Source organism: Mobula hypostoma, chromosome X1 (assembly GCF_963921235.1).
Source record: "Mobula hypostoma chromosome X1, sMobHyp1.1, whole genome shotgun sequence".
In the NCBI taxonomy this organism is placed as follows: domain Eukaryota; kingdom Metazoa; phylum Chordata; class Chondrichthyes; order Myliobatiformes; family Myliobatidae; genus Mobula; species Mobula hypostoma.
Window position 1 is genome coordinate 42425403 of NC_086128.1, and position 27259 is coordinate 42452661.

Here is a 27259-nt window from a genome sequence, read left to right on the forward strand (position 1 = left end):
CATATCAAGAGCTAGAGTTTACCTTATATAGAAAATATTTATGCAATTTTTGGCTGACTGCACCTTTATGCAGAAAGAGGTCATTCTAACCCTTTCACTTCACTATAAAACAGGTTAGGTTTGGATACTTACCAAATCTGAATGAGATATTATCCTACTCGTTATTTGTAGGAAGTTTTGCATTTAAAAAAAAGATTTGTGGCTAAAGCAGATTGCTAACTCCTTTTCCTTAAAATTCATCCCTTCCTAAATCTGCCTTAAATCCAATTACTGCAGGAAGACCTATTGAGCAACATTATAACACACAGAAAATGCCTAAAGCAAATCAGCATTTATCATAAACCTTTTTAGCTGCTGTCAAAAGCAGGAAATCTGAAAAGATGATTCGCTGTTTCTGAAGGAAGACATTTGATGTAAATACTAGATCCTTTGTACTCAGAGGTTGGAGGCCAAAATATCATATGAAAAATATCAGTTGCCTTTTTCATTATGTTGGGAAAAAAATTGAGTTTGTGGCCAAGTCTTTTGAAGAATGCCAAAAGTCAGTGACAGACATCTTAAAATTCCCCAGTCTATCTATCCAATATGTTTACTTAGGAGACACTATAAGCTAACTTTGAAAATATTTTAATATTGCCAACAGAACAATGTCAGACAGCAAAGAATAAAACAAAAAAGCATCTGTTCCATATAAACTGCTTAGACCTACATACCAACATAGAAGGGAAAGGCAGTGACAGCCTTTCCACACAGAAGGGAATTCCACCCAAAGAATGTTAATTGAGATTGTTCATTTTCTCACTTACTGAATATATGTAGCTTTCTTGACATTATACTTAAGGATGCATGGGATTTTATTTGCTCCAATTAACTCTTTTCCCTGTATCTTTTCACTTGTGTGGCAAACATACACAGCTGCATAATTACAAAAAAGCAGTTTTCTATTAATATCATTTAATGATCTTTATTTTTTTGACTTCCAAAAAATTAACAATCTCAACATCAGGTCAAAGTATGACAGCAGTTTTTCCATTTAATATGCAAATAATTACAGCTATTTAGAAACATGTCATTTCAGTTCTGGAATTTAGGCTCCATTCCAAGTCAGGAGAAAGATTTAAAAAGATCCTCAACTTGCTGGTGGTTCAAAGAATTAGAACCAAATTGAATTTGATTAGATGCAAACCTCTTTTGTTGGTTACAAATGTACAGCATATATAATTAAACTTCCAATTCTAATAAGCCTGCAGTGACATTCTCAAGGATTTTTAAGATGATGCATAATATATTTCTTACTATACTTGCAGAGAAAATTTAAAGAAATGTTGATTTAGTTTTGAACAAATGATAGGAGTACCCATTCAGTCACTCAAGTTATTCAATTAGAACATGACTGATCAGTATCACAATACTGCTCTCTGTACTCTTTAGTCCTTGTACCTAACAAAAAAGTTAGCAGTCTCAGTTTGAGGTTTTCTACTGACATAGACCTGACAGGTTTTTAGAGGAGCTCCAGACTTCCATCACCTATCTGTGAAGAAATATTTCCTGACATTACCTTGACCATGCTGAGGAAGGACTTTATATAATTTTTTTAAAACCAGTCACTGAAGGATATGATTTTGCTATCTGTCGAATTAAATATTCCAGTCACTTAAACACATGCCTTACCTTTCAGAGCAAATAACCTTGTCTATGTGATATTTCTTGTTTACCATTTTGGTGAATGGATGCTTTAACCACTCCAAGGTCAATACATCCTCTCAGAGTCATAGAGTCATACAGCATGGAAGCAGGCACTTTGGCCCAACTCATTCATGCTGACCAACACGCCCATCTAAACTACTCCTACTTGCCCAGATTTAGCTCATATCCCTCTAAACCTTTCCTATCCATGAACCTGCCCCCACTGGTCTCTTTTAAACCTTTCCCTTCACACCTTAAATCAATGATCTCTAGTTTCTGATACCTTTTCACTGGGGACAAAGATTGGTGCATTCACCTGATCTCATGATTTCATATACATCAACTTTGTCACCACTCAGTCTCTTATATTCCAATGAATAATGTCTGCCCAATCCCTCCCTATAACTCAGGCTCTCAACATTCACTGGGGTACTCACAGTTGAATGTACAACTCTCAGTCGAGAATTATAGACAATTAGATACCGGTTTGCATCTCTAATATCCTTCAGATTACGCATTTTCACACTTCAATGGAGATTCTCAGGTTGATCAGGTATTAAATACAGTCAATTCTCCATTGGAAAAGGAAAAGGGAGTATATGAAACACACCCAGTGGATTCCATCAGATTAAGTGATAAATTCTTACAAGTACTGGTCACTAAAAACTACCTCAGCTGGAGAGATTTGTGGAATTAAAAGTAAACAACATGCATCTATTTACTTCAAGGGCGATTTTTTTTCTTAAGTCAAAACTGTAAGGAGACATGTATATTTACTTGCAGCTTTTGCTTCTATTTTCTCAACATTACAGCCAAGACTCGCTATTATGACATAACCAAAAGTATATGGCCTGAAACGTCTTTTCCATAGATGCTGCCTGATCTGCTGAGTTCCTCCAGCATTTTGTGTGTGTTGTATATCCTTGATTGATCCACTGCAATTTTCATTATTACAAACCATTTATTTTTATTTAAAGATACAGCACAGAATTGGCCCTTCAAGCTGCACTACCCAGCAACTCCCAATTTAACCCTAGCCTTATCATGGGACAATTTATAATGACCAATTAACCTACTGATCCATTCATCTTTGGACTGTGGAAGGAAACTGGAGCACCCAGAAGAAATCCACACAATCGTGGGGAGGAGGTATAGACTCCTTATAGATGACGTCAGAATTGAGCTCTGAACTCCATCACCCTGAGCTGTAAAAATGTCCTGCTAACTGCAATGCTACCAATTATAACATGAACATTTATTTACTGTCTTCTCCTGTGTATTTACAATGGTATAGAATCAATTTCCTGCATCCAATGACTAGATTTGATGGCGGTGAAATATCTGACTAGATTTGATGGCAGTGAAATATCAATGGATGCTACATTGCTTGACAAAGTGTTTTGCAAGTGTCAATAGAAGAGATTTACCTCCCCAGTTCCCAAAGCAAATCTCTTAAGTGGGCTCCCACAATGAACTGGCAGGTGCATTCTGAAAGGCAATGCTTTGGTTTGATTACTGTGGAGAGAATACATGCACACAGTTTTCTTTTTGAAGACTGGTTGTCTTTTGAAAACTGTTGAAAAAAAATTAAACACTGCTTCAAAAATTAAAACCAGGCATAAGTTAGGAAACACTTATTTCAAGAAAGCGACAGCAATTTGGATTTTTTTCCCCTGCAACTGACCATTTTATTATGCAAATTGGTAAGTTTAAAGATAAGATTAATAATGGGGCTAGAATTCTGTTCCTCAAAGTTTACATGTGACCTATCCAGAATCCCATCACATTTATTAGAAACTTGACTAGTTTCAAATTCCATGTCCTTCAATAGAAACATTACTTTGCTGGCAGTGTTAATTAGTTTACCAATTATGATGATTTTAATGATTTGTTCATTCTTTGACCTAAATCTGGTCTGTCCCACCCATTTCACTTTATATTGACTGGTCTCTAGTCAAGAAGTCTTTATCTAGCTTCTCTTTTGCATACAAAGATAACATTAGCTATCTGTCTTGCTTCTTCAAAGGAACTTTTGTATATATTGTACATATAAAGTGGTGCTTCTGAATTTGCTTCTTTTACTTCCCCTAGACTTGGAACTTCTAATCATCTTCCTATTTTCTTAGTTTCTATTTCAATACATTACATTCTCAAGTCAACTACAAATTTCTTTAATGATAAATTACTTGTTTTTGAATATTTCTGCTATTTTCCATTACCAGTATGTTAACTTTATTCATTGGTTTTTAGCTGTTCATTTCCTACTTTATTTTTCTTTTTGTTATTTGTGCATCCATAGAAGAGTTTATTTCTTTTATCCCCTTTCATAGCGAGATTTTATACTTTTACTTTGGCTCCCTGATTAAGTGTTCATGACCTTTCCTCTATTCTTTAAGCACCTGTACTTTCGTCCTAGCTTTAGATCAACTGCCTCCATATTCCGTTGCATAACTACTAAAATAAAGTATTGCTATACAGTTGAAAATCAGCGTCATTCAGAGAACAGCAACATTGTACCCATTTCTGCTTGCCTCAGCAACTGTGGAGAAATTCAACCATTGACTTTTTGTTATGATTATTTGCTCTATTTCAGAATAAAACTTCCCTAAAATGATGTCAACAGAAGAACAAAATGCAAAATCTGTCTCCAGTGTGACTTTCTGGTCTGCAAAACACATTCTTAATTACTCAGGGAACCAATAGGTTTTATAAATGCTTTTTCCCTAAAACCACACAACTTAGCTGGTTAATATTGAAAATACGTTCTTGTCTTCATAACTTCAAGTGTGCCTGAACTACTTGCCAGCGGATGTCATGATCATGGCCACACTCAGCTTCCTTAGAATCATTCCAAACTCCTGTTGGTGATCTCTGCCCATCTCATGGTTTCTTGCTCAATGCTGTATTAAGAAGGTCACCTTAGCTGCACACTCAAGGAGACTTCATCTCTTAATGCTTGAACCCAGCAGGCAGAGCAGACATGAAAAGTTGCATCCATTGCAGGCTTTCCCAAAGTGGAAATTGTCATGCAGTATAACTTCTTTTACATACTTTCCTGGTAACCTCATATTAGAAGCATTTGGCTGGTAGCCACTGTGGTTCTCCATGATCCCCATGGATAAAAAGCACTGTTATGCACACACCATTTTTCACCTAGCCTGATCAAGGACCTTTGCTTTTGACTGGGGGCACTCATCCATCATTGTGACAATTATTCATTTAGTAGCAGCAACTCCTTGAAGCTGAAGGAGTGTACTGTTGTAAATCAGATCATAGTGTACATGAGTGAGGCTAAATTCTGGCAGCTAGGAGAACTTTCCTATTTTCCAAAACTATGAAAGCTGAGCTATCTCCTTAAACTGCTACAGTTCACTACAAGACCAGATATCCTCCAATATCTTGCAGCAAATGACTTGCTTAATACCCAGAAGCCTATCTACTTTTTATAGAGCACAAGTCAAAGGAGTGATAGAATACTTTTCACTTGCCTGGACAAGTGCAACTCCAACTACAGTGAAGAAGCTAAACATTATTTAGGAGAAAGTAGCCAGCTTGATTTGCATCTCACCCACCCTCAACATTTATTCCTTTCAACGCCACTGTTGAAAAGTGACTTAAAATATATTGCTACTGTTTCAATATTGATGAGGTTAACCCCTGGGATTCCCTATCCAAAACCATTGAGAGAAAACCCTCAACAGAAGGGCTGCCATAGTTTCCTCCTTCCGAAGATCAATTTTGTATGATGGTCTTGCCAGTGATGCTCACATCTTAAACAATGAAGAAATAAAGGCATGTGTAGTGAAGGTGCACAGTGGAGGGAGGTGTAATTGGACTCTTGTTGAGATGGTCATTACCTGCACTTGCCTGTGCCAAATATCACTTATCAGGTTTTCTAACTCAAAAGTTCAAAATTGAAAGAGAATTTTATTATCAAAATATCAACATATACTACCTTGAGATTCATTTTATTGCAGGCATTTATAGTATAACAAAGAAATAAAAAAGCAATGAAAAACTATGCACGAACAAAGACTGAAAAACAACCAATGTGCAACAGAAGATAAACTGTGCAAATACAAAAAAAACAGGTAAATAAATAAATAATACTGAGAACATGAGTTGTAGAAACCTTGAAATTGAAAGTCCTTGAAGGGTTGTGGAATCAGTTCAGAGTTGAGGGGAATGAAGCTATCCACACTGTTTCAGGACCCTGATGATTGAAGGGTAATAACTGTTCCTGAACCCTGTGGTGTGGGACCTATGGCCCCTGTACTTCTTTCCCGATGGCAACAGCATGGCCTGGATGGTGGGGGTACGTAATGATGGATGCTGCTTTCTTGTGGCAGCCCTCCTTGTAGATATGCCCTTTGGTGGGGAGGACTTTGCCTGTGATGGACTGAGCTGTATCCACCACTTTTCTAAAGCTTTTCTGTTCAAGGGCATTGGTGTTTCCATATCAGGCCATGATGCAATCAGTCAGGATACTCTCCACTGTGCACTTATAGAAGTGCGTCAAAGTTTTAGATGACATGCTGAATTTGCGCAGACTTTTAAGAAAGTAGAGGTGCTGTTGTGCCTTCTTTGTAAAGGCACTTACGTGCTGGTCACAGGACAGACCCTCTGATATGATAATGCCAAGGAATTTAAAGTTATTTGCTCATGCTACCACATCCTTCCAATAACAAGCTTTCACATCAAACGATGTAATATATCATTTATACCTTAACCACCTTATTCATCTATTCTACTGCATTCTAGCACCTATAGATTCGCAGTCTAAGGACATCCAGTTTCTTTAACCTTTCAGCATCCTATTACTCACAATACATTCCTGTGCTTCATTTGCTCTCCCCAAAATGTACTACCCAAGTTCTCTAGAAGGAAATTAAGTTGCAACATACACTTTAGATATCTTCCTGCAATCTGTAGCTTTCTTTCTTATTATCAATTACATTCATATTTTTGTGCCATCTACAACGATTAAACATGGTCCTCACATTTAAAATTAACTGAATGGTCTTTTAACAATCTGTTACTCAGCCCTTGAAAATCCCCCTATTGATTTCCAGTCATCATAGCACCTGCTGACAATTGCCTTTTGCTCCATGTCATTGAAATAATTCTGGATCTACTGGCCAGTCTCCCTTGGAAAATATGGACTTTTACTTTTCTGACAATCTGCCATGTGAGACCTCCTCAAAAACCTCACTGAAATTTACGAGACTATTGAAAACATTAATCTCACTGAACCTCCTTAGGCTTGTTAATAAAGGTTGTTAGACATTTCCTTCCCCCTCCATTTTACTTTGACTTGTACAGTCTTTCAGAACTGCCCACTTATAATATTAGGCTAACTGGTTGGCCCACAGTTATACAATCTATCTCTGGCTCCATTGCTGAACATAGATAGCACATTTACAGCCTTATAGTCCTCCAGTACCATAACTACAGCTAGAGGATTGGAAAAAGAAATTCCAAGCCCCTGTTATTTCCTTTCTTCCTTTCTAATGATAGATTGAGGTAAATTTCATCCAAGATTTCAAAGATACTTTCTTAATAATTTTTCAAAGTTGCTTGTGAACACAGCAGGCCAGGCAGCATCTCCAGGTAGAGGTACAGTCGACGTTTCGGGCCGAGACCCTTCATCAGGACTAACTGAAGGAAGAGCTAGTAAGGGATTCGAAAGTGGTAGGGGGAGGGGAGATCCAAAATGATAGGAGAAGACAGGAGGGGGAGGGATGGAGCCAGCTGCTGCATTCACCAGCAACTTTGATGTGTGTTGCTTGAATTTCCAGCATCTGCAGAATTCCTCGTGTTTGTGTTCTTAATAATTTATCCATTTTCAAGCGTACTATATCTCTTAACATTTTCATTCACTACTTTAATTCTGTCCATTACTCTGCACTTCAACAACTCTGCATTGTTCTTGTAAAGAAAAAGGTGACAAAGCACTTATTAAGATCCATACATAAATCTTGCATCACTATGAATACAAATTCAATTTGTTCCAATATACTGGGTCTCCTAGAAATCAAATTTTCAACATTATACAAATATCTTATCTGTAAAAATCACATTTGGTACCATTTCTGGATCAAATCATACTAACCAGGAAATGTGACTGGGCACATATGTGTGAATGATGTGATTTTGGCATCAGGAACACAGGTGATGATAATAATTTGGAACATACTGTAGATACGCTTTCCTAGGGGCAACATCGAGAAATTCTTGAAGCGGAAGCAATTAAAAAAAATGAACCAAGAAGATGGGATTGCCTTACAGACCCAAAAATCACTAGAATTCAGAATAATACCAGTGATCTTTTTGAAATGTACTAGATTCTGAACGGACTTGACAGGATGGATAAGAATGTATTGCCTTTTAAAGCAAGCTGGAACTTAAGGAGCATAATTTTAGACGAAGGGGTTGCCAATTCACGAATCTGAAATTCTCTACCTGTGGATGCTGCACAGGTTCAGTCATTGAGTATCGGCCAAGGTAGACAGATTTTTGGGATCAAGGAGGAAGTTAGCGTGGACACTAAGATCAGATTAGCAATGATCTTAATAAATGGTGGAACAGACTTGCAGGGCTGGGTGGTTTCTTCCTACTCTTACATCTTATGCTCTATAGAATTCATCCTAGCTCAACATCAATACACTTTTCTACCCTGTTTCTCTCATAGATATGCAATCTTCCAATAAGAAATAGATTATCAAATGTAAAACTTAAACTATTAAACATAATAAAATCAATGAAATTTGCTTGCATATTGCACATATAGAAGTGATTGCACTGAATAAAATGCTGCATCTGCTTGAACTTTGCTCAAAAATATCTTGTTCTGTATTTTGGAAAACCAATGGTAGTTATTTTGTTACCCAGTGAAATCATCTCATAATCAACTCCAGACATCCAATTTTAAACACTGCTTCATACTGTATCAAAGTAATTCAAAGGAAATGTTTTAAGCAATGCTCTCCTGCCACATCTCTCCGCCACTAAAGAATCCAATCCTCAAAAGTTATATTGGAAAAATGTCAAATAAATAAATAAATATTTTCATCTAATACCACACTGCAACAAAATTGATTTTCTTTTGGAAGATAATCTGAGTTTGCAATTGTGGTTACATTTCATTTACTTTTGCAACTTCCAGATAGATTACATTATGTCAAATGAAATTAACTGACAGGCTAAACGGTTGAAGGCTAAACAAATCGTTTTGTTTTAGCACTGATAAACATTTTACTCATGGAAACGGTTTTGTGTTTAAATCATGATAACTCTTTGTGCTAACCGAATTATGATTGCAATGAGCTAATACATTCAATTTTTCATTCACTTTTGCTAGAGCTAACAATCATTAGAAACACAGAGAGAATGGACACACACAAGGCTTACTAGAACGACAAATGAGAACTGATAAGTTATACCTTTCAAAAAGGCCCGATATGACAGATGTTTTCAGTTGCTGACATAATTAGAGTTAGGGGTGATAAATTTAAATTATAGTTGTAATAGATCCAAAAAGGAAGTCAGGAGAAATCTCTTTGTTCTCCATGCTGTAAATACATAATAATATTTTGCAATTTTTGGAACAATCACGACTCATGGTGGCAGTCAGCCAAAATAAATTTAAAACATTAATAGTTTGTTGTGTCCTCGGGTAATGCTGTATTCCTGTTTTGAGTCACCCTTGAAATCCTGATGTGATTTCCATGTCAGGAACGTGCATATATGATTTCCTCAAACCCTCTGCAGTGCGCTGCTAGGATGCTGTTTTAATCACACAGCTTCTCTGTGGAAGGCCCACAGCTAAATATAACACGTAACTGAATCTTCAAGCCATTTCTCTCTCCCTCTCTCATTGTATTGTTGCTTAACCCAGCCTTATCTCCCATTTCAGGGGACAGCTGGTCAGCAATTTTCTGCTCAATATAGAATCTGCTTGACTAAATATGTATAGTTCTATCCCTGAACATGGCTGGGAAGTTTCACCAGGAATTAGTGAAAAATGCAGCTCTAAACCACCACCCTGTATGACTGTCTAACCAATCTTCATGTCAGGTCTGTAGTATCTATTACACTATGTTTGCTGCTTGATATAATACATCAGTTAATATAAAAGTGATTGTTGAAAATCTTGTTTTGCTTATTACCTTTTGTGAAAGGAACTTCAAGTGACTTGTGCCCATTGAAATTCCTACCACAGAAAAGGAGAAGAAATACAAGATTTTCACCAAAAGAATCGGTATATTAGTTTAATAAACCCTTAAGACTGCTGGAGGTGACTCTGAAAGTCATAAGCCCCTCATGTTCTCAAATAGTCACAGACCAACTGTGGTCTCAGGTAAGCTCCAATTTTATGGCCAATTATAAGGCATTCAGGACTAGGCCTGGCATGGACGTGCCCCTGTATTCATAAGTCCAGGTGCACGAATTCAGGCTGGCACTGCTTGGATTGACGGTAACAGCAGCAAGGTCCAGGAGACTCCCTGAACTCAGCTAAATTAATGGAGAGCGAAATAAAAGATGGACAAATTAGGACCTTGCCCATTTGCTTGTCGTTCAACAAGTGATGAATGTTATGGTAGCAATGGTTGGTGGATCCTTGAAAGATTTGGTCCAAAATGTCAAATCAATTCTGTATTCCATACACCTTTCTTGCTTTTCTGTAACTTTCATTTTGCACCTGCATTGCTCTACTGGGGAATTTAACACAGAAAAATAAATCCTTAACTTTACATTGGGCATGCTGTTGTTATTATATTAATCTTAACTCTACGATGAATGGGTATACAAGTTAAAAAGGCATGTGAATGAAATATTTCTCACACTTCGTCCAAAAAAACTCGTAAATCAAGATAACACAATTGTATATATTGATATTTAAAATCTTTATTTTCACTCTTCAAATCAGACTGACATTCCCAGCAAGAATGGCATCTTTCTTGATTTTAAAAAACATTTAAACTTTCAAAAATAAAATAATCAATCTTGTTTCCTCCCACAAAAACTAACCTTAAATAATGAGGTTTATGAGGTATTGACTTAAGAATTATGCAGTGAATGAATATGAAATGAAAACTAAAGCATTGGAATTACCTGATTAAATTGCAAAGATTGCTCCTCAACTTCTTTCTGATCTTCTAATTGATCTTCCTCTTCACTATCTGGTGGCTCATCCTTCACTTGCATTGCAACCTGTACAGGATTTTCATCAGCTGCTTCATTTCCTCCAGTATTAATGCTGCCACTTCTTGGTGCTGGCTGATCCTCTTGCATGTCTTGTTGCTCACACAGTTCTTCTTCTGTTTCCTCAGGATGACTTGGAGGCTGCCGAGGTTGTTCATTTGACTTGGAAAGCATCTGTGAAAAAGTCAACCATAAAATGAAATAAAGCAAGAGTTTTTCTTTGCAAGTGAAGAACAGGGAAGCAGCTCATTAGTACTTGTCCCATCATGCTCATACCAGTAATTAGTCACAGTCCCCTAATCCTTGCTCTCTGCATATTCCTTCAAGTAATCATCCAATTCACTTTTGAATGCCAAATCTAATTATATTACTGAGTACATGGTGCTACAGATTAAAAATATTTGATATGCCAAAACCACAAGACTTCACAAGTTACCTTTTGCTTTTTTGCCAATCACCTTAAATTTGTTCCCGTAGTTATTGATGCATCAGGTAAAATATTATTTGTACTGGTCAACAAAATGGAAATGAGTAGCTCATAAACTTAAGGTTAATAATGGTATAAACAGGAATACAATTTTAGCACTCTTAAACTGTGTTAATCTTTCAATTTGTCAGAGCATTAGATTCCAGAAAAAAATGCATGGAGAAAAAATGAAGCCATGAACACCAATCACAGGCAAGTGTACCCATTACAATGCCCCAATGCACCAAAAGCCATATTTAGTGTTGAACATTTCATGACTGTTCAGAGGTCATTCCCTGCACAACTAATGGGAAAGAACAGGGACATGTGTCTAACTGGATGACTTTTCAGAAGGTTGGCAACTGCAATCTTTTGTCATATTATGGTAAAGCATCCAAATGTTTGCCTGAAAAATAAGATCTAATCATGAAACATGTCATTTACTGTAAATTGTAGATTCAAAATTTGAAATGCCGTCCCTTCAAGTTTAACTCTTTTTCGCACCTTAAGCTGCAGTTGTTGTTGGTACTGTTTCTGTTTCTCCAAAAACTGTTGGTGTTGTTGCTGCATTACCAGTTGCTGTAAGGCCTGGGGACTCTGGGGTAGAGGAGCTGACTGAGTTCGACTGAGTGGGCGGTGTCGAGGCAACTTGTTCACTGTTCGAAGACTAGTTGAAACTCTCTCACCCGTTACCAATGGTGACTGAGCATGCAGTGGCACTAAGATAAATAACAGGAACATTGTTATTCGTATGCTACAATACTTCAAATTTGAACATTTTCCATGACCAGTTTTGTAATATTTCATCTATTTATCACTGTGAGGTTTATGTAATCACTTTTAGTTTCACAGAATCAATCCTTTTGCAATGTTAATAACAGGAAGGCAGTAACCTAAAATATGAATCATAAATAATATTTCTTAATATTTGTGTGTTAAATTTCATACTTATATGTTGTGTACTTCAGAAGGTGTAACAGCATGAGTCAAGTGATAGTTATAGAGCAGTTATAATATTACCTGAAGGAGGAATCCTCATTTCAATAAAGCCCAAATGTTGCCCATATAACTAAAAGGTTATGGTTATTATTTATACTTTCTTCTATACATACAGTTCCTCAGTCCCATAGAGTTATTATATTGAAACATGAAAGATAAAATGGACAGTGCACCTATTTGATAAAATATTGTGATAGTGAGTTGTGTATTTGATTAATACATGGGAATTGATGATGTTTGATAATTATTTCTCCTTGAACGTTCTGGTATTTGTAAAGAACAATATAGAAACACAATTCTGGGCTTAAAAGAGAAAGCTGACCTTTCAACAAAAACTATAAAGTTCATTTTTCTTCTTACTGATATATGTTTATTCATTAATAAAGGGTATGGGATGTCTACAAGCTTTTGTTTTAGATTTTTCCTGACTGAATTAGGCTGGAACTTGCTGTGAAATGCTGGCAATTCCACAATTTTGTTCCTATCCTTCAGTAGATTCTCAGAATCATATAGTAGAGCACTGCAGTTACACAACAGGCCCTTTGGCTCATTTAGTCCATGCCGAACTGTTATTCTGCCTAGTCTCATACAATTTCAACATAACATCCCAACTCCTATCCTCAATACTCTGACTTATGAAACTCTCTTTACAACCCTATTTACCTGTTACGACACTCTCAAGGAATTACAGATCTGTATTCCCAGATCCCTTTGTTCTAATGTATTTCTCAGTGCACTGTGCAAGTCCTCCACTGGTTTGTCCTCCCAAAGTGCAACTCCTCACACTTACCTGTATTAAATTCCATCTACCATTTTTCAAAGCAACATGTGCAAAATTCTGGAGGAGTACAGCAGGTCAGGCAGCTTTTAAGGAGAGGCATAGACAGTCAATGTTTCAGGCTAAGACCCTTCATCAGGACTGGAAAGGAACGGGCTAGATGTCAGAATAAGAAGGTGGGGAGAGAACAAACTAGGTGACAGGTGAAACCAGGTGGATGGGGGAGGAGGAATAAAGTAAGAAGCTGTGAGGTGATAGGTGGAAAAGGTTAGGGCTGAAGAAGGAGGAATCTGATAGGAGAGGAGAGTGGATAGGCAGGTGAGGAGAAGAGGTAAGCAGGGAGCCAGAGTAGGGAATTGAAGAAGAAGGAAGGTGAGGGGAAAAATTACTGGAAGTTGAAGAACTCAATGTACGTGCCATTAAGTTGGAAGCTACTTAGATGGAATATGAGGTGTTGCTTCTCCAAGCTGAGTGACCTCATCATGGCAAAAAAGGAGGTCATGGACTGTCACGTTGGAATGGGAATGGGGATTGCAATTAAAATGGTTGGCCACCAGAAAATCCAGCTTTTTGAGGATGGAGTGAAGATGAAGTGAACTTAAGTCTTAAAACTCCACAAGGAGCTCTGCAATTGAACATGAGCTTGCTTTAACTTCCCATTAGTCATGCTGAGTATCTGCCTATTGAACTTACTACAGGTTTAGAGTTGTACAGGAACAGCAAACCAATTAATAGAATAGCGATTAGCTGCGAAGAAAAAGATTATTTACATTTTAAAAATAATATTTGTTTAAAATTATTTATTTCTCATTTAAAATATTTTAAACATATTTGAATAATTTAATATTTGATTACATTTTGAAATAGAGTTGATTAATTGATTTTTAATAGATTTTGAAAAGGGACATTTTCAAAGCCTTCAGAAATTGGAAAAACTGTAGATATTAGACATCTGAAATTTTAATATATATATATTGCTCAAAAATGATAGAATTAATATTTAAGGTAATCTTTCCACATATGTGATCTGACCAGAGTGTTTCCAACATTCTCTGTTTTTTTCCCCCTCATGTATGCATGCTAATTTTGCTAAGATCAAAAATTTTTCCACGGTTTTACCAGTTGGCATTTTTTTTTAGGTTTTAATTAGAGGAGTTTATTTTGCCCAAGGTGTCTTTTTCTTTGCAGGACTTCATCATTTTGTATAAAAATACTTACCAGCAGATTAATAGTTGGACATCCACAAAAAGTACAACATTTATGTCAGTGGTAACTGTCAAAATAACTAATGAAGGATTTCAACCACAGAGGAAGCCAATTAAAATTCATATTACATTTGGTGACACTACCTTTCTGCAAGTCCTCACAGAAATTGAAAAATGGAATGGCATGCATCTACAATGTAAAAATTTGAAGATCTGTATTTCAAATACCCTTAGTAAGGACAACGTACACTCAAATTTCACTGTACCTGTATTTGGAATCAATAGGATTTATGTCACAGTTACAGAGCAGTTAAGCTGATCCAGTTCTCCCAGCCAATTTTCATTTTTCTTATAATTTTCTTTTCTTTCAAGAACACATCCGGTTCTCTTTAAGTATCATAATTGAATCTACCTCCACTACTAGTCCCTACGATACAAACCTACTCACTCCTTGCATAAAAAAGTTTACCTCATGCCACTTTTGGTTCTTTAGCCAATTACTTTGTCAGTTGCTTCTTGACTCCTGCATCGATAACAACAGCTTCCCTCTAACTAACTCGTCAATACTTTCACCATTTTAAAACAGCTCTGTGAGATTCCCTCTCAACTTTCCCTGCTCTAAAGAAAACAACCCTAGCTTTTCCAGTCGATCTAACAATTTAAGTCTCTAATTCCTGGCAACATTCTTGAAAATCTTTTCTGTTTCTTCTTTCCATTAACTTCACTTCTTTCTTAAATTGTGCTGCCTGGAATTGGACATAATACTTGAGTTATGTTTCAGAAGGGTTCATCATGACTTCCTTATTCCAGTGGTCAAGTGCCTTGGTTTGTATAGCCCAAGATCTTGCCCTGGCACATTCAATAATCTCTGCACAAATTCCCCTGATCCCGCTGTTTGTATATTCTTTTAGAATATTTTATTGTATACATTAAAGTTTATTTTGCTTTTATTTGTTTTTCCTTTCAAAATGTAATACTTGGCATTTTCTCTTTTAAATTTCATCTGCTTATTTCCCCATGATATTTGCAGTTATTGTCCTTGCATTTCACAACTCTTTCAAACTGTGTACTGTTACAAATTCGGAAATAGTGTCCTACTCAGCCAAATTATAGTCATTAATATACCTCACAAGGACTGGTGCTACTATTGATGAACGGGGAAACCATTGCACAGTACCTCCAGTCAAAAAACAAATCTGTTCGTTATTACTCCTGTTCCCTCTTTGTCCTTTTTTTTTTAACCCCTACTGCTCCTGCACCTTGTATTGGGTGACATTCATCAGCTCAAAGCTGCCTTGCATCATTTTTTCTTGAGTCTTTTGAAAGAACAGGTCAAATCAAGGAAGTCTAATGCTTCCATAATGAACAATTTCCACTAGTAGGAGAGTCTAGGATCAGATGGCACAGACTCAGAATAGAAGAAAAGAGATGAGGAGAAGTTCCTTTAAGCCAGAGAATAGTGAATCTGTGGAATTCATTGCCACAGACGATTGTGGCGGCCAAGTCATTGGATATATTTAAAGTGGAAGCTGATAGGTTCTTGATTAGTAAGGGGGGGGTCAAAGGTTACGGGGAGAAGGCAGGAGAATACGTTTGAGGGGGAAAGAAAAATCAGCCATAATGGAATGGCAGAGCTGACTCAATGAGCCGAATAGCCTAATTCAGCTCCTACTAAGGAATAACCTCATGGGGACTTACATAATACATACTCCATTTAGAACAAAAGAAAGGTATCAATATAAATACTTAGTAATAAATACTCATCAACCTTCCCCATAAAATCAATTGTTCATCCCAGAGGTTCTCAGAATATTCTGTTTTGTCCACACTTTAATGTATGAATATTTTGTCCATACCTTAACACAACTTAGCTGCTCTCATACATTACTCACATATCTAGACAACATTATCAGACTACAAACAGTCTCTCCATGGATTTTGTTTTGTTTTCAAATAAAACTATTCACCAGCTATTAAAGCATTTTGTTGTCGAGCCTGTTCTAGTAGCAGCACATGTTGTAGAAGGGAGGGGTGACTGTGAGTATTGGCTTCTCCTTCAATTGCTGTTGTTGGCAAGCAGGATGGGAGTGAAGTGGTACTCATAAACTTCCCTGTTAAGGCACCACCTTGACGCAAAGACTGAATAGCCTGTCGCTCTGCTTCTTGCTGGGCTGATATCTTTTGTGAGGGCTATAACGAGAAAAGAATGACATTAACAAAATAAAAATGTAGTTTTGAAAAAAATGTGTTTCCTTCAATCTACTAATTCAAAGAAATATTTATCAGTTTCACTGCTTTCAGCTTTGTTTGTAGAAAGCAAACAAAAATCAAAACAGGAGCTACAAATTTTCAAAATTAATCATGGCTGCATTAATACTCAGTATATACGCTCCACCAGCAGAAGAATGGCCTGAATGTTAACTATGAGAATAAGCTTATGACTGCAGTTACCTTCACTTGGGTAGACCTTACATTTAAAAAAAATCAGCAATTGAAGGATCTCTGCACATTCTGTAGCTTCAAATGCAGATCTGCTCAGTGAAGGTTCTTGATTATGAGTATTAGTCTTGCAAATACATTTTGAATACAAAGGGAAATACTTTCAACTGTCATACAATTTATTGTACTGGAGTACTAGAAAGTAGATTCAGTTTTCAACTATTCTTGGCGATTCCATAAGAGTACATTATTGGGACGAACCTACATATGGGCCTATAGCTCGTGGAACCAGCTTTATGTCAAAAATCAATGGACAGCTGTACTTTTGAAACACAATTCCTTCAAAGTTCATTCCCAGTCAGTTGCTCTAATCATATCAATGTGTTTTATTCCATCTTTGAAATAGATTTCATTGCCTCTAACGGAATGAAGTATGAGACAATACCATGTGATGACCTGACTACATAGCACGTTTAGGAGTGAATAAGTGGAATGAATCTCAAGGCAAAAATAATAAAGCCAGTTTTTCTTCACTTGAAATGTTATTTTTTTATTGCTGGCTAATTCATTAACACCCACTAGTAGAAAGTCAATTAAAATAAAAGATACAAATCTAAAGAAATCTCATTTTTATTCAATTCAGTTCACTTAAAAGGATATATGGTGCCATAAATAGACATTGTCTACTTACATTGATTTGTGAGTTGGATCCTGTGACCGTTGCTGGGAGCCCCAGGGAAATGTTAGGCAGAGAAGGGGATGTGTAAAGGGTGAGCTGACTTGCTGACCCATCAGTGTTTACTGCTTTGTGATGTGGGGGCATATGCTGTGGATAACAACAAAACATTGCTTTATGTTCATTAATAAGAATATTTGACCAAATTTTTTCTTATTTTTTGTACCAGGGTTCAAATTCACACCATCTCTTCACTACACTTCATGAGAAACTGGATTCTTCACTATTCATTAAAGTGCCTCTCAATTCCACCCAATGGATGTCCAACTTTTTATATGGTTACTGAAGAGTTTGGTTGGAACTTTGATATCAACAGGTGCTCATTAAATATACCAGGTGAATACTCTGCCACTGACAGTATTCTGTTTTAATGTGAAGTATGTTAAGATTTGCACGAGATTTCCTTGTCCAATAAAATCATCTGTTAGCTTGAATATTTAATAAAGAATTATTCAAAGCACACTATGAAGTATATGTCAGCACAAGTACCAAAGATGAGCATTAAAGTATTTTTGAATCATAACCTTTTTAAAAACTTAGAAATATGTGAAATACTTAGCATATATTACTATTTTCAAAGTATCAATAACTTGACTGTGAATAATAAAAGTAAATTTATATTGGAATTCTTCGTATTAAGAGCAGTGATTTGCAAATCCCAACAGGGATACGAGAGCAAATTATATTTTAGTATTTGTTTTCAAGGAATTCTAGGAGATATGATTATTTTCAAAGTAAATTATGCCTACAACATGGAGGTGAATACTGAAAGCAAATACAGTCATGTCAAATGGTGGATTCACTGTCTGTATCTGCATAATTGAAAACTAAATCTCTGAGGTACTCTAAGATGCAACATACAATTAAATTGATCTGAAAGACCATCTTTTTGGTAACTGGTTAATTAGTCCGTTCATGTATCAATACACAATAAACCCAATGGATAATGTAAATACAATCCCTATGCCTAGCACGTACAAGTGAAACCTTCCTGCTGCATGAAATTACTTCGCATTACTTCACTTCTTTTGTCTCCAGTTTCTCTCTAAAATATGGCAATCAAATAAAAATGGAAACTAAATATTGGTGCTTACAATAAGGTAAAAGCCAATTAATTTAACTGCTGAGACAAATTAATCTCTATATTTCATTCTGAAAGGCATCTCAGAAGGGTAGAGTATATTTGTGTGACAAACGTTCATTTATTTCACACATCAGGACCTGATAATTGTTTCTCAACAATGATGGAGCAAGTAGTGAATAGTTAAGTAAGTGGCAGGCTTCTTCTAATATTTACATTTGGTTTTTGTGTCGTCCTGCCAAATTGTTGGGTTTCTCAATGTTGATATTTCAATTACTATGTAGAGTCAAGTTACTTGGCATACTTCAAGATGATATTGACATTGACTAACATTTTTCAAACGGAAACATACTATAAATATTATGCCAACAAGTTAATACACCACTACCGGATTTTTCACTTGATACTTTGGGAAAACAGTTTATGGCCCAACAATATACAAGAGAAAACCTAGGTCGCTGGACTAAGGATATTTCATATTGCAATTTATTACAGAACTTTGAACAACTATTATGCTTACAAACGTACACCTAGGTAACAGTTCAGCTTTTTAATCAACACAGTATTCTTGATCATGAAGCAACAAAACTATCCTCCACAAAATTTTGTCAACCTCTTCTCTCCCCCTAAATCATTACTTAATCTCTTGCAGCAAAAAAATCCTTTATAAAGCTTAAATAATGACAAGCCTTGACAAAAATCATTATTCTTGATATGAGGAGTGAATCATCATTTGTCACAATACTTGACATTTCACACAAGGTTCTTCATTTTATAAATGTTTGCTCTCTACAGAAGTTTCAAGGTTAAATTACTTGTAAATGGTCCTACTGTGCATGCAACCTCAAAATAACTGAGCTTAACAGTGCGATAGTGTAATCTAAAAGATAAAAATGTTAAACTGGAGACCGAAAATCTTTTTATCTGACTGCAGTCTTACATGTTACTGTATGTTTCAGTTGTTACCATGTAAATACAACTATATTACCCAACACAATCTCTAATGAAAAATATGTACTGTATTATTCTTAATAAATCAAAAATATTTGAAAGCCATATTGAGCACATATTTGAAGAGAGTAACACTGAAAACAATCTTGATTCAGATTCAAATAGGAGACACAAAATAACTCCCATATACTAGCAACAGTAGTCCTCAGAAAATCAAACATTAGCCAGCTGAATCTTTGCGCTATTTTAAGTATTTTCAGTAAATAGCTCAAAATATGTGCAATGTGTACAACCATGCAAATCAAACTGCAGAGGTGGAGCCATATACATATGAATATTAAATATCTAATTTAGAGCAAACTAGTAAAGGACTACTATAAAATAAATACAGTCAGTCTTGATCTAGATTATATTGGACTCTATCCCAAAAGAATAAAACTCATTCTAAAATCAGAAAATTTGCACTGGTTCAATTGACTTGGCATAAAACACACTGGTAAGCCAGACTGTGAATTTTAGTTTTAACTCCTCATATTCTGAATAATTGGAAGGGAGAGAAGAAGGAACTACCTACAATAAACTATTAAAGGATATTAGATTTTAAATAACTCAGTTTACAAAATCAGTATAGATAGTATATTGTATACATAGTTCAAAATTACTGAAGCCTATTACAGCGCAGTCTGGAATATCTGCTATTTTTAAGATCTAATGGTTTTCATTAATCTTAATTTGACTCTGCAGTCTTGAATACGAAAGCAAATGCACAACATAAGGTACAAATTAATTTATGCGAATACTTATAAGGCCAAAACTCAAAATTACTACCTATAGACTTTAAAGAAACAGCTTATAAAAAGGTTTGTTATTATATACTTGGAAATAACTGGTTTACAGATTTAATGGTAGGTACAAGCTATTACCTCAGCATGAATATTGGGTACAGAACTAGTTGTTCCGTTCTCTGCAGGAATATTGTTTGAATTGTTCGGAGAGCTAGGGCCAGAGCCAGGAGCGCTATTACAGACTGAGGAAACTGAAACAATCAAAACAAAGAAACTAGCATCAGGGAAACAGCAGTTTCATCAGATTCTAGTTAAATGCTCAAGAATAAAAAGCATAGTTTAACCCCTATTACTCAACACAAGCCATATTTAGACATTTCAAGGGATGATTTGTTCCCACCCACCCCCCAATGTAAGGTGTAATACCTTGATTGATTCATAAGCTACGTTTATCAACTCCTGCACTTGCCAACTTGGAACTTTCCAACTATTTGTATTAATGGGTGGAAAATTTCTGGTTGGCCAGTGGAGGCAGAAAATTTCCAAACACAAAATAATAACACAAATGTTTTTACAAGCATATAAGAAGTCACAAATGATTTTCTTGGTTTTAGTCTAAAATAAGGATTGTATTGAAATATCATGAAGGCAGATATGGCCTTCTTCAAATGTTCCCTTATGGTCAATGATTTAAAGTAAGTTGAAAGCATACAGAGCCTGTCTGAAAACACCTTTTGTATGAAAAAACATTCTGGTGAGGCACATCCATTTACAGTACATCTTTATGGTAAATATAATTTTTTTCCCACAACCTGTTTAGAACAGCGGATGCAATTTAGTTTATTTGTAAAATCCTTGAATTGAAACTTCCACCTTTCACATTGATAATGGGAAGCAGCTCTGCATTGCTTGCAATTACTCTGTTGCAAATGCTACAGGACATTTCTCATGACAGACATTAGGCAGCAGTAAGGAGAGGAGCAAGCCTTGCTGAAGGATCACAATTTCTCCAATTCACGTATTAGAAACAAAAGTCAATGATAGTCTATAAAAGAGTAAGAACTTAATAAGATGTTCTTTCTTCTATGAATAAAACACTAAAAATAAGTTTTTTCTTTGTTCATCATACATGTTAGCAATTATCATTCAACTTTTTAAACAAACCTATTACAATTGATCACCATATTAAATACACCTCAAACATGTGTATCTTAAAAACTGAGCATTAATTAGTTTTCACCTAACCCACCTATGATTTGGGGTAGATTAAGGAAACTTTGCAATACTTAAATGATGCAGCGTATATGACAGTTTTTCCAGCATTTTTTTCCTACCAGCCCATCCCGGATTATAAAATTACCAAATTACCCTTACAGTTACCAGGCACTGTGTGTGTGTGTACATATATACACACACACACATATTTTATATATATGAGAGAGAGAGAGAGAGAGAGAGAGAGAGAGAGAGAGAGAGAGAGAGAGAGAGAGAGAGAAAGAAAGAAAGAGACAGACAGACAGACAGACAGACAGAGACAGGTTCAGCAAATTTGAAATCATTTATGCACTGATGCATTAACGTTAAAAAGCAAAGAAAAATAGTGTCCTGCTTCCATGGAGTATAATGAGTTTGTGGGAGCTATTTTGTCTTTTTTCTCCTCCTAGCTTCAAGAGATACAATAATGGGAGATCCACCTCTCAGTTATTAAAGGACAGAAAACTAATGGAAGAATAAAAATCAGGACTAGGCATGCACACATATCACTTTGGCAGATGATTAGTGGGTCCAAGGCTTCATTCCAAATGGAGGATGTGCTCATATTCGTGTAGGCCTAGGAATGAAACACATATTACAGCACTAGAATTATAGCACTCATGTTTTTAGTAGTACAGGTGTTCAGGGTGGAAAAAGAATGGCATCAGCCAGCATAGCTTAATCGTCTAGAGCTCCAAAGATGGTCACCATATTTGAAATTGCACAATGTCAACTTAGTAATGACCATAGGGAACTGTCTTTGGTGAATCTGGAACAGTAGAAAGCAGATGCAGAGTTCTGGCATACGCTGCAAAGTCACTACTGTTAATACATATCAAATAACTTGCACAGGAATTAACAAAAGGCAATTACAACTTTAATTCTGCATCAATTATTGAAAGGATTCAGAAATTTTAATCACTGAGCACTGTAAGGGAGTAAATCACATGGGCAAGTCTTCTCAAAACCATCTAATTCAGCATCACCTTCAGAGTCCTGGCCTGACGAATCTTAATTATTATTTGTTTCCAGTCTTGCCAAAAGCTGCTCATAGATTTGTGTACCTTTTGATTTTCCATGGGAAGTTAAAAGCTAAATCCTCCTATTATACCATTTCTATTACATTACTTTTGTTCCTATACACATTCTCATCATTAATGTGGTCCTAGCACCTGTTTGAATCTACACCTATTGCTGAGGGCAGAAAAATTGGTACTTGGTTTATTTTTGTCACATGTACTGTGCTACAGTGCAATGCTGAAAGAATAGACAGTTGTCATTATCATACCAGGTCTACCAGTTGTGAACAATTTGGAACTAATTTAGATGGCCAGATTGCATTCATTGTGTTTTATGAATTCATCAAAAATGGAGGGAATCTACAACATTAAGATGACAACCCAAGTATTATTGGGATACCGATGTACCAAAATACTCCAGTTTCAGTACCATTAACCAAGAAACATTTTAATACACAACCAGATTACCTATACTCCCCATAACACTGGACAACAAAAATCTTGCTTCCTGAATACTTTTGTGTGTATCTTATGGATTTTGCCTGCCAATCATAATAATCAACATGAAATTGCCCTATCACGCATCATATTTTGTTTGAAAGTGCCTATATTTGTTATTTCAATTTGTAATTCAAGTGAATTAAAATGTTGCCCACAATGCAAGCTGAAAAGTTTTCTATCTTCCCAGGCATGCTTAGGCAGGGCGGATGCTGCACGGCAGAACAGGTTTAGAGAGGCTATAAAAGCACAACCACACACACTGTTCTTTGCATTGCATTTACATGTATAATGGGTTTGTGATCATGTTGATGCACATGCTCTACACACATAGCATACTGTGTGTACTCATTATAATAAAGTGATTGTATTTTCAGGAGTATTTGTGATAACAAAATATCATGCCAATGTTGCAACTTTCTGTTATTTGTGGCAAGTATATGCTTAAATCTCAAAGATGGAGCCTGACTCCTCTTATTAAAAAAGCTATGAGCTCTACTTGGGTGTAAAATTGGTGACCAAGTCAAAGCTTTGGCTCCTCACATTTCTTGTGCAACATGTACTGTCAATCTCAGAGCTTGGCGTAAAGGTACTTAGAAGTCAATGCCATTCGCTGTCCGGATGATATGGCGTGAACAGAAGGATCACGTGACCTGACTGCTACTTCAGTCTGACCAGTGTGTCTGGTTTCTCTGCGAAAAGCAAGAAATCTATTGAATCTCTCTTCAGCCACAAGACCTGTGCTGCATGATGATCATCTTCCTGTATCGAAGCCACCAGAGACATGGAAACCACAGGAGGCAGGCGAAGGTGCCATGATGCACGAGTCTCATCTGATAACTCAGAGTTACTGTAAATGATCTGGTCAGAGACTAGAGTTTACCAAAGGCAAAAGTAAAATTACTGGGTTCAACACTGCAAGAATGGAATCTGCTGTCACCAGGCACAAAAATTTCCGTGAAGTATTTTGATATTTGAGACAGATGTTTCCCAGAATAACTGAAGCCAAGATTAAGGACGGTATTTCTGTTGGTCCACAAATCAAACAGGTCATCAATGACAGGCAATTCGAAGAACTTCTAGTGGGACCAGAGAAAATCACATGGAAGGCATTCAAGGATGTTATTGAAAATTTTCTTGGCAACTACAGAGCACCAAACTACGTGCAGCTGGTTGACAACATGCTTCAAGCATACAAAACCACTCAGTGCAACATGTCACTAAAAACTTATTTTCTACATTTCTATTTAGACTTCTTCCCTGCAAATTCTGGCAATGTTAGTGACGAGCATGGTGAAAGGTTTCACCAGGACACTGCAGTCATGGAGAAACGGTATCAGGGCAACTAGAATACATCAGTGCTGGGTGATTATTGTTGGACACTTAAGCGAGAAGCCTCAGACATTGAGTACAAATAAAAATCATCAACAGAACGCTTTTAGCTTAGTTGAACTATTGTAAAGTGTCAGTACTGTTATGCAATTAAACACATTATATTCAATAAAAGTTAATTTCTTGTTTCTCCAAATTTCTTCATGATACAAGTAGCCTGAAATTATATTTGGGTTCAACTTCAAGCGGTCTATCATAACAAAAAAAATTTTGAGGATGCATCACTTCTGAAAAAATTTGCTGTTCAGTGTAATTAGAACACCCTATCTGGATTTAAATTATTTTATTTGAATATTCCAAAAATGGATATATGTAATTTATTTTAACTTGCTGCAGACACAAAGAATGTGGATCTTCTATCACATTAAAAATCTCTTACTCAGTACCATTTAAAGAACTAATGCTCCATAGTTTGCAGAGAACTCCAGGAACTGGGTAGGTGTTGCTCCCAAGGTCCACCAATTTTACACATTTTAGTTAGCTGAGTTAACATAGATTAGGAATGTCCCATCTTTGATTTCATCATCTTTGGACTAAGAAAAATAAATCATCTGGATACCCGACCACTAGCTGTGACCACTCTTAGAAGTTGCTTCTCCTGACTTCCAGTTAGTACAGTTCTGGGCACTTAGTTATTGTGTATGGATGACACAGTGTTGTTGCCTCACAGATCTGGATTCAATCCTGGACTTGGATACTGTCAGTGTGGAATTTGTATGTTCACTCTATTATCCCAAAGATTTCTCTGGCTGCTCAGATCCTAATTCCCTAAAATATGCTGGTGGGTTGGTTACTGTCTCCTGTAAAGGACCTTTACAGGAGGCTGGCTATGGGGAGTTCATGAGCATATGAGAAAGAATAAGCTACGTGAAAATAAGAAGACATGAGAAACAGCCAGGTTAAGTTCACAGGTCACATACACATGGATAATGATTTCATGGAGACCAATTTGCTCCCATGAAATCTTACAGGTATTTAACATTTTAGGAAAGGAGAGAAAATATTAGTAAAATTACTAAAGTAATGTGAGCAGTGTATTGAATATATGCCAACAAAGCTATTTGTTTAATTTCCAGATTACACAGTTATAAAGTGATGTTCAGTGCATTATGTTGTTTCTGTAACCTTACCTGTAATTTCGATTGCTCTCTTCTTGAATGTGCTAATTATTGTGCCATCTTTCCTCCTCAATAATGGGCTGCTTCTCCTTTCAGCCACTTTCTGTTTTAATCTGGAACGCACCTTCAAATTAGGTTCGGAAGCTGTAAATATTATTTGAACAAAAATGTAATTAAGCCTTAGATTTGTTGATTTTTTTTATCAGTCTTGAACAGCAAGTGCTAAAGATTTAATATTCATTAAGACAAACAGATGCAGAGAGGATGTTTAGCCAATTATTTTTAATGATACCGCCTAACAGAGTTTCTTCCTCCTGTCCTCTCTAAAATTATTCTAAATAGTGATGCAGGGATAAAGAACAGTATAGCACAGTAGAGGCCTTTCAGCCCATGATGTTATACCAACCCTTTAAACTACACCAAGATAAATTTAACCCATCCCTCCCACATAGCTCTCCATTTTTCTTTCATCCATGTACCTATCCAAGAGTCTCTTAAATGGCCCTAATGTATCTGTCTCCACCAGCACTGTGCTCAAACACCTACCACTTTCTGCACATAAAAAACTACCTCTGACATCCTCCTATACTTTTCCACAAATATCATAAAATTATGTCCTCTTATATTAGCCATTTCCGCCCTGGGAAAACATCTCTGGCTGTCCACTCTATTTAAGTCTCTTATCATCTTGTACACTTTTATCAGTCACTTCTTATCCTCCTCCTCTCCAAAGAGAAAAGCCTTAAGCTCGCTCACCTATCCTCACAAGACACGTTTTCTAATCCAGGCAGCATCCTGGGAAATCTTCTCTGCACCTTCTCTAAAGTTTCCACATCTTTCCTGTAATGAAATGACTATAATTGAACACAATACTCCAAGTGTGGTCTACCCAGAGGTTTATGGAGCTGCAACATTACCTTGCAATTCTTGAACCCAATCCCTGACTAATGAAGGCCAACATACCATATGCCTTCTGAACCACCCTAACAACTGCACTGCAACTTTGAGGGATCTATGAATGTGAACTCAAGATCCATCTGTTTGTTCACACTGTTAAGAATCGTGTCATTAACCTGTATTTTGCCTTCGAGTCTGTTCTTCTAAAGAAAATCACTTCACACTTTTCTGGATTGAACTCCATCTGCCACTTTTCAGCCTAGTTCTGCAACCTATTAATGCCATGTTGTAACCTAAGACAATCCTTACTTGAATGAAGTTTCACTTACCTCTTGTTGACCCACACTGCTGATATTAAAGCTATCATTATTGTTTGTCAACCATCTGTTGTGTCCCTCTCTATCTCTGTAATTGCTTCTAGCCCTGAAATTTTCTAAGATAGCTCTGTTCTGAGCTCATGAACATCATGATTTCAAGTATTCCACCAGTTGGAAGCTCCAAACTCCAAGCATTTCTTCTGCAAGTATCCACACCACTTTTCCTTCCTTAAAGATGATCTCAGAACCTTCCCCCATGAAAGCTTTTGGTCATGTGCTGTAACATATCCTTATATGGCTATTTTTATTTGATAATACTGTTGAAGCACTTCTGGGCAATTTAGAAAATTAGAAGCACTCCATTAAAAACACTTTTAGTGGAATTCCTGCATATTAATGCCCCAAAAATACATTGCAATAAGTTACAAGTTCTT

The 27259-nt window shown here is 36.4% G+C and overlaps 1 protein-coding gene across 12 annotated transcripts in view; it reads right to left on the reverse strand.

The window, feature by feature from the left end:
* The window catches only part of hdac5 (histone deacetylase 5), a 330728-nt gene that overhangs the window by 57341 nt on the left and 246128 nt on the right, over window positions 1–27259 (reverse strand). For all 12 annotated transcript variants that reach the window (XR_010016520.1, XM_063037383.1, XM_063037380.1 and 9 more), the window contains 6 exons: window positions 25624–25755; window positions 20469–20581; window positions 17469–17603; window positions 16306–16528; window positions 11861–12075; window positions 10801–11064 (listed from right to left, as the gene is read on the reverse strand). Coding sequence is in view for 11 of the 12 variants with exons in the window: in XM_063037383.1 (XP_062893453.1) it covers window positions 10801–11064; window positions 11861–12075; window positions 16306–16528; window positions 17469–17603; window positions 20469–20581; window positions 25624–25755 (1082 nt within the window). In the remaining variant the exon portion in view is untranslated. The remainder of the gene's footprint in view (window positions 1–10800; window positions 11065–11860; window positions 12076–16305; window positions 16529–17468; window positions 17604–20468; window positions 20582–25623; window positions 25756–27259) is intronic.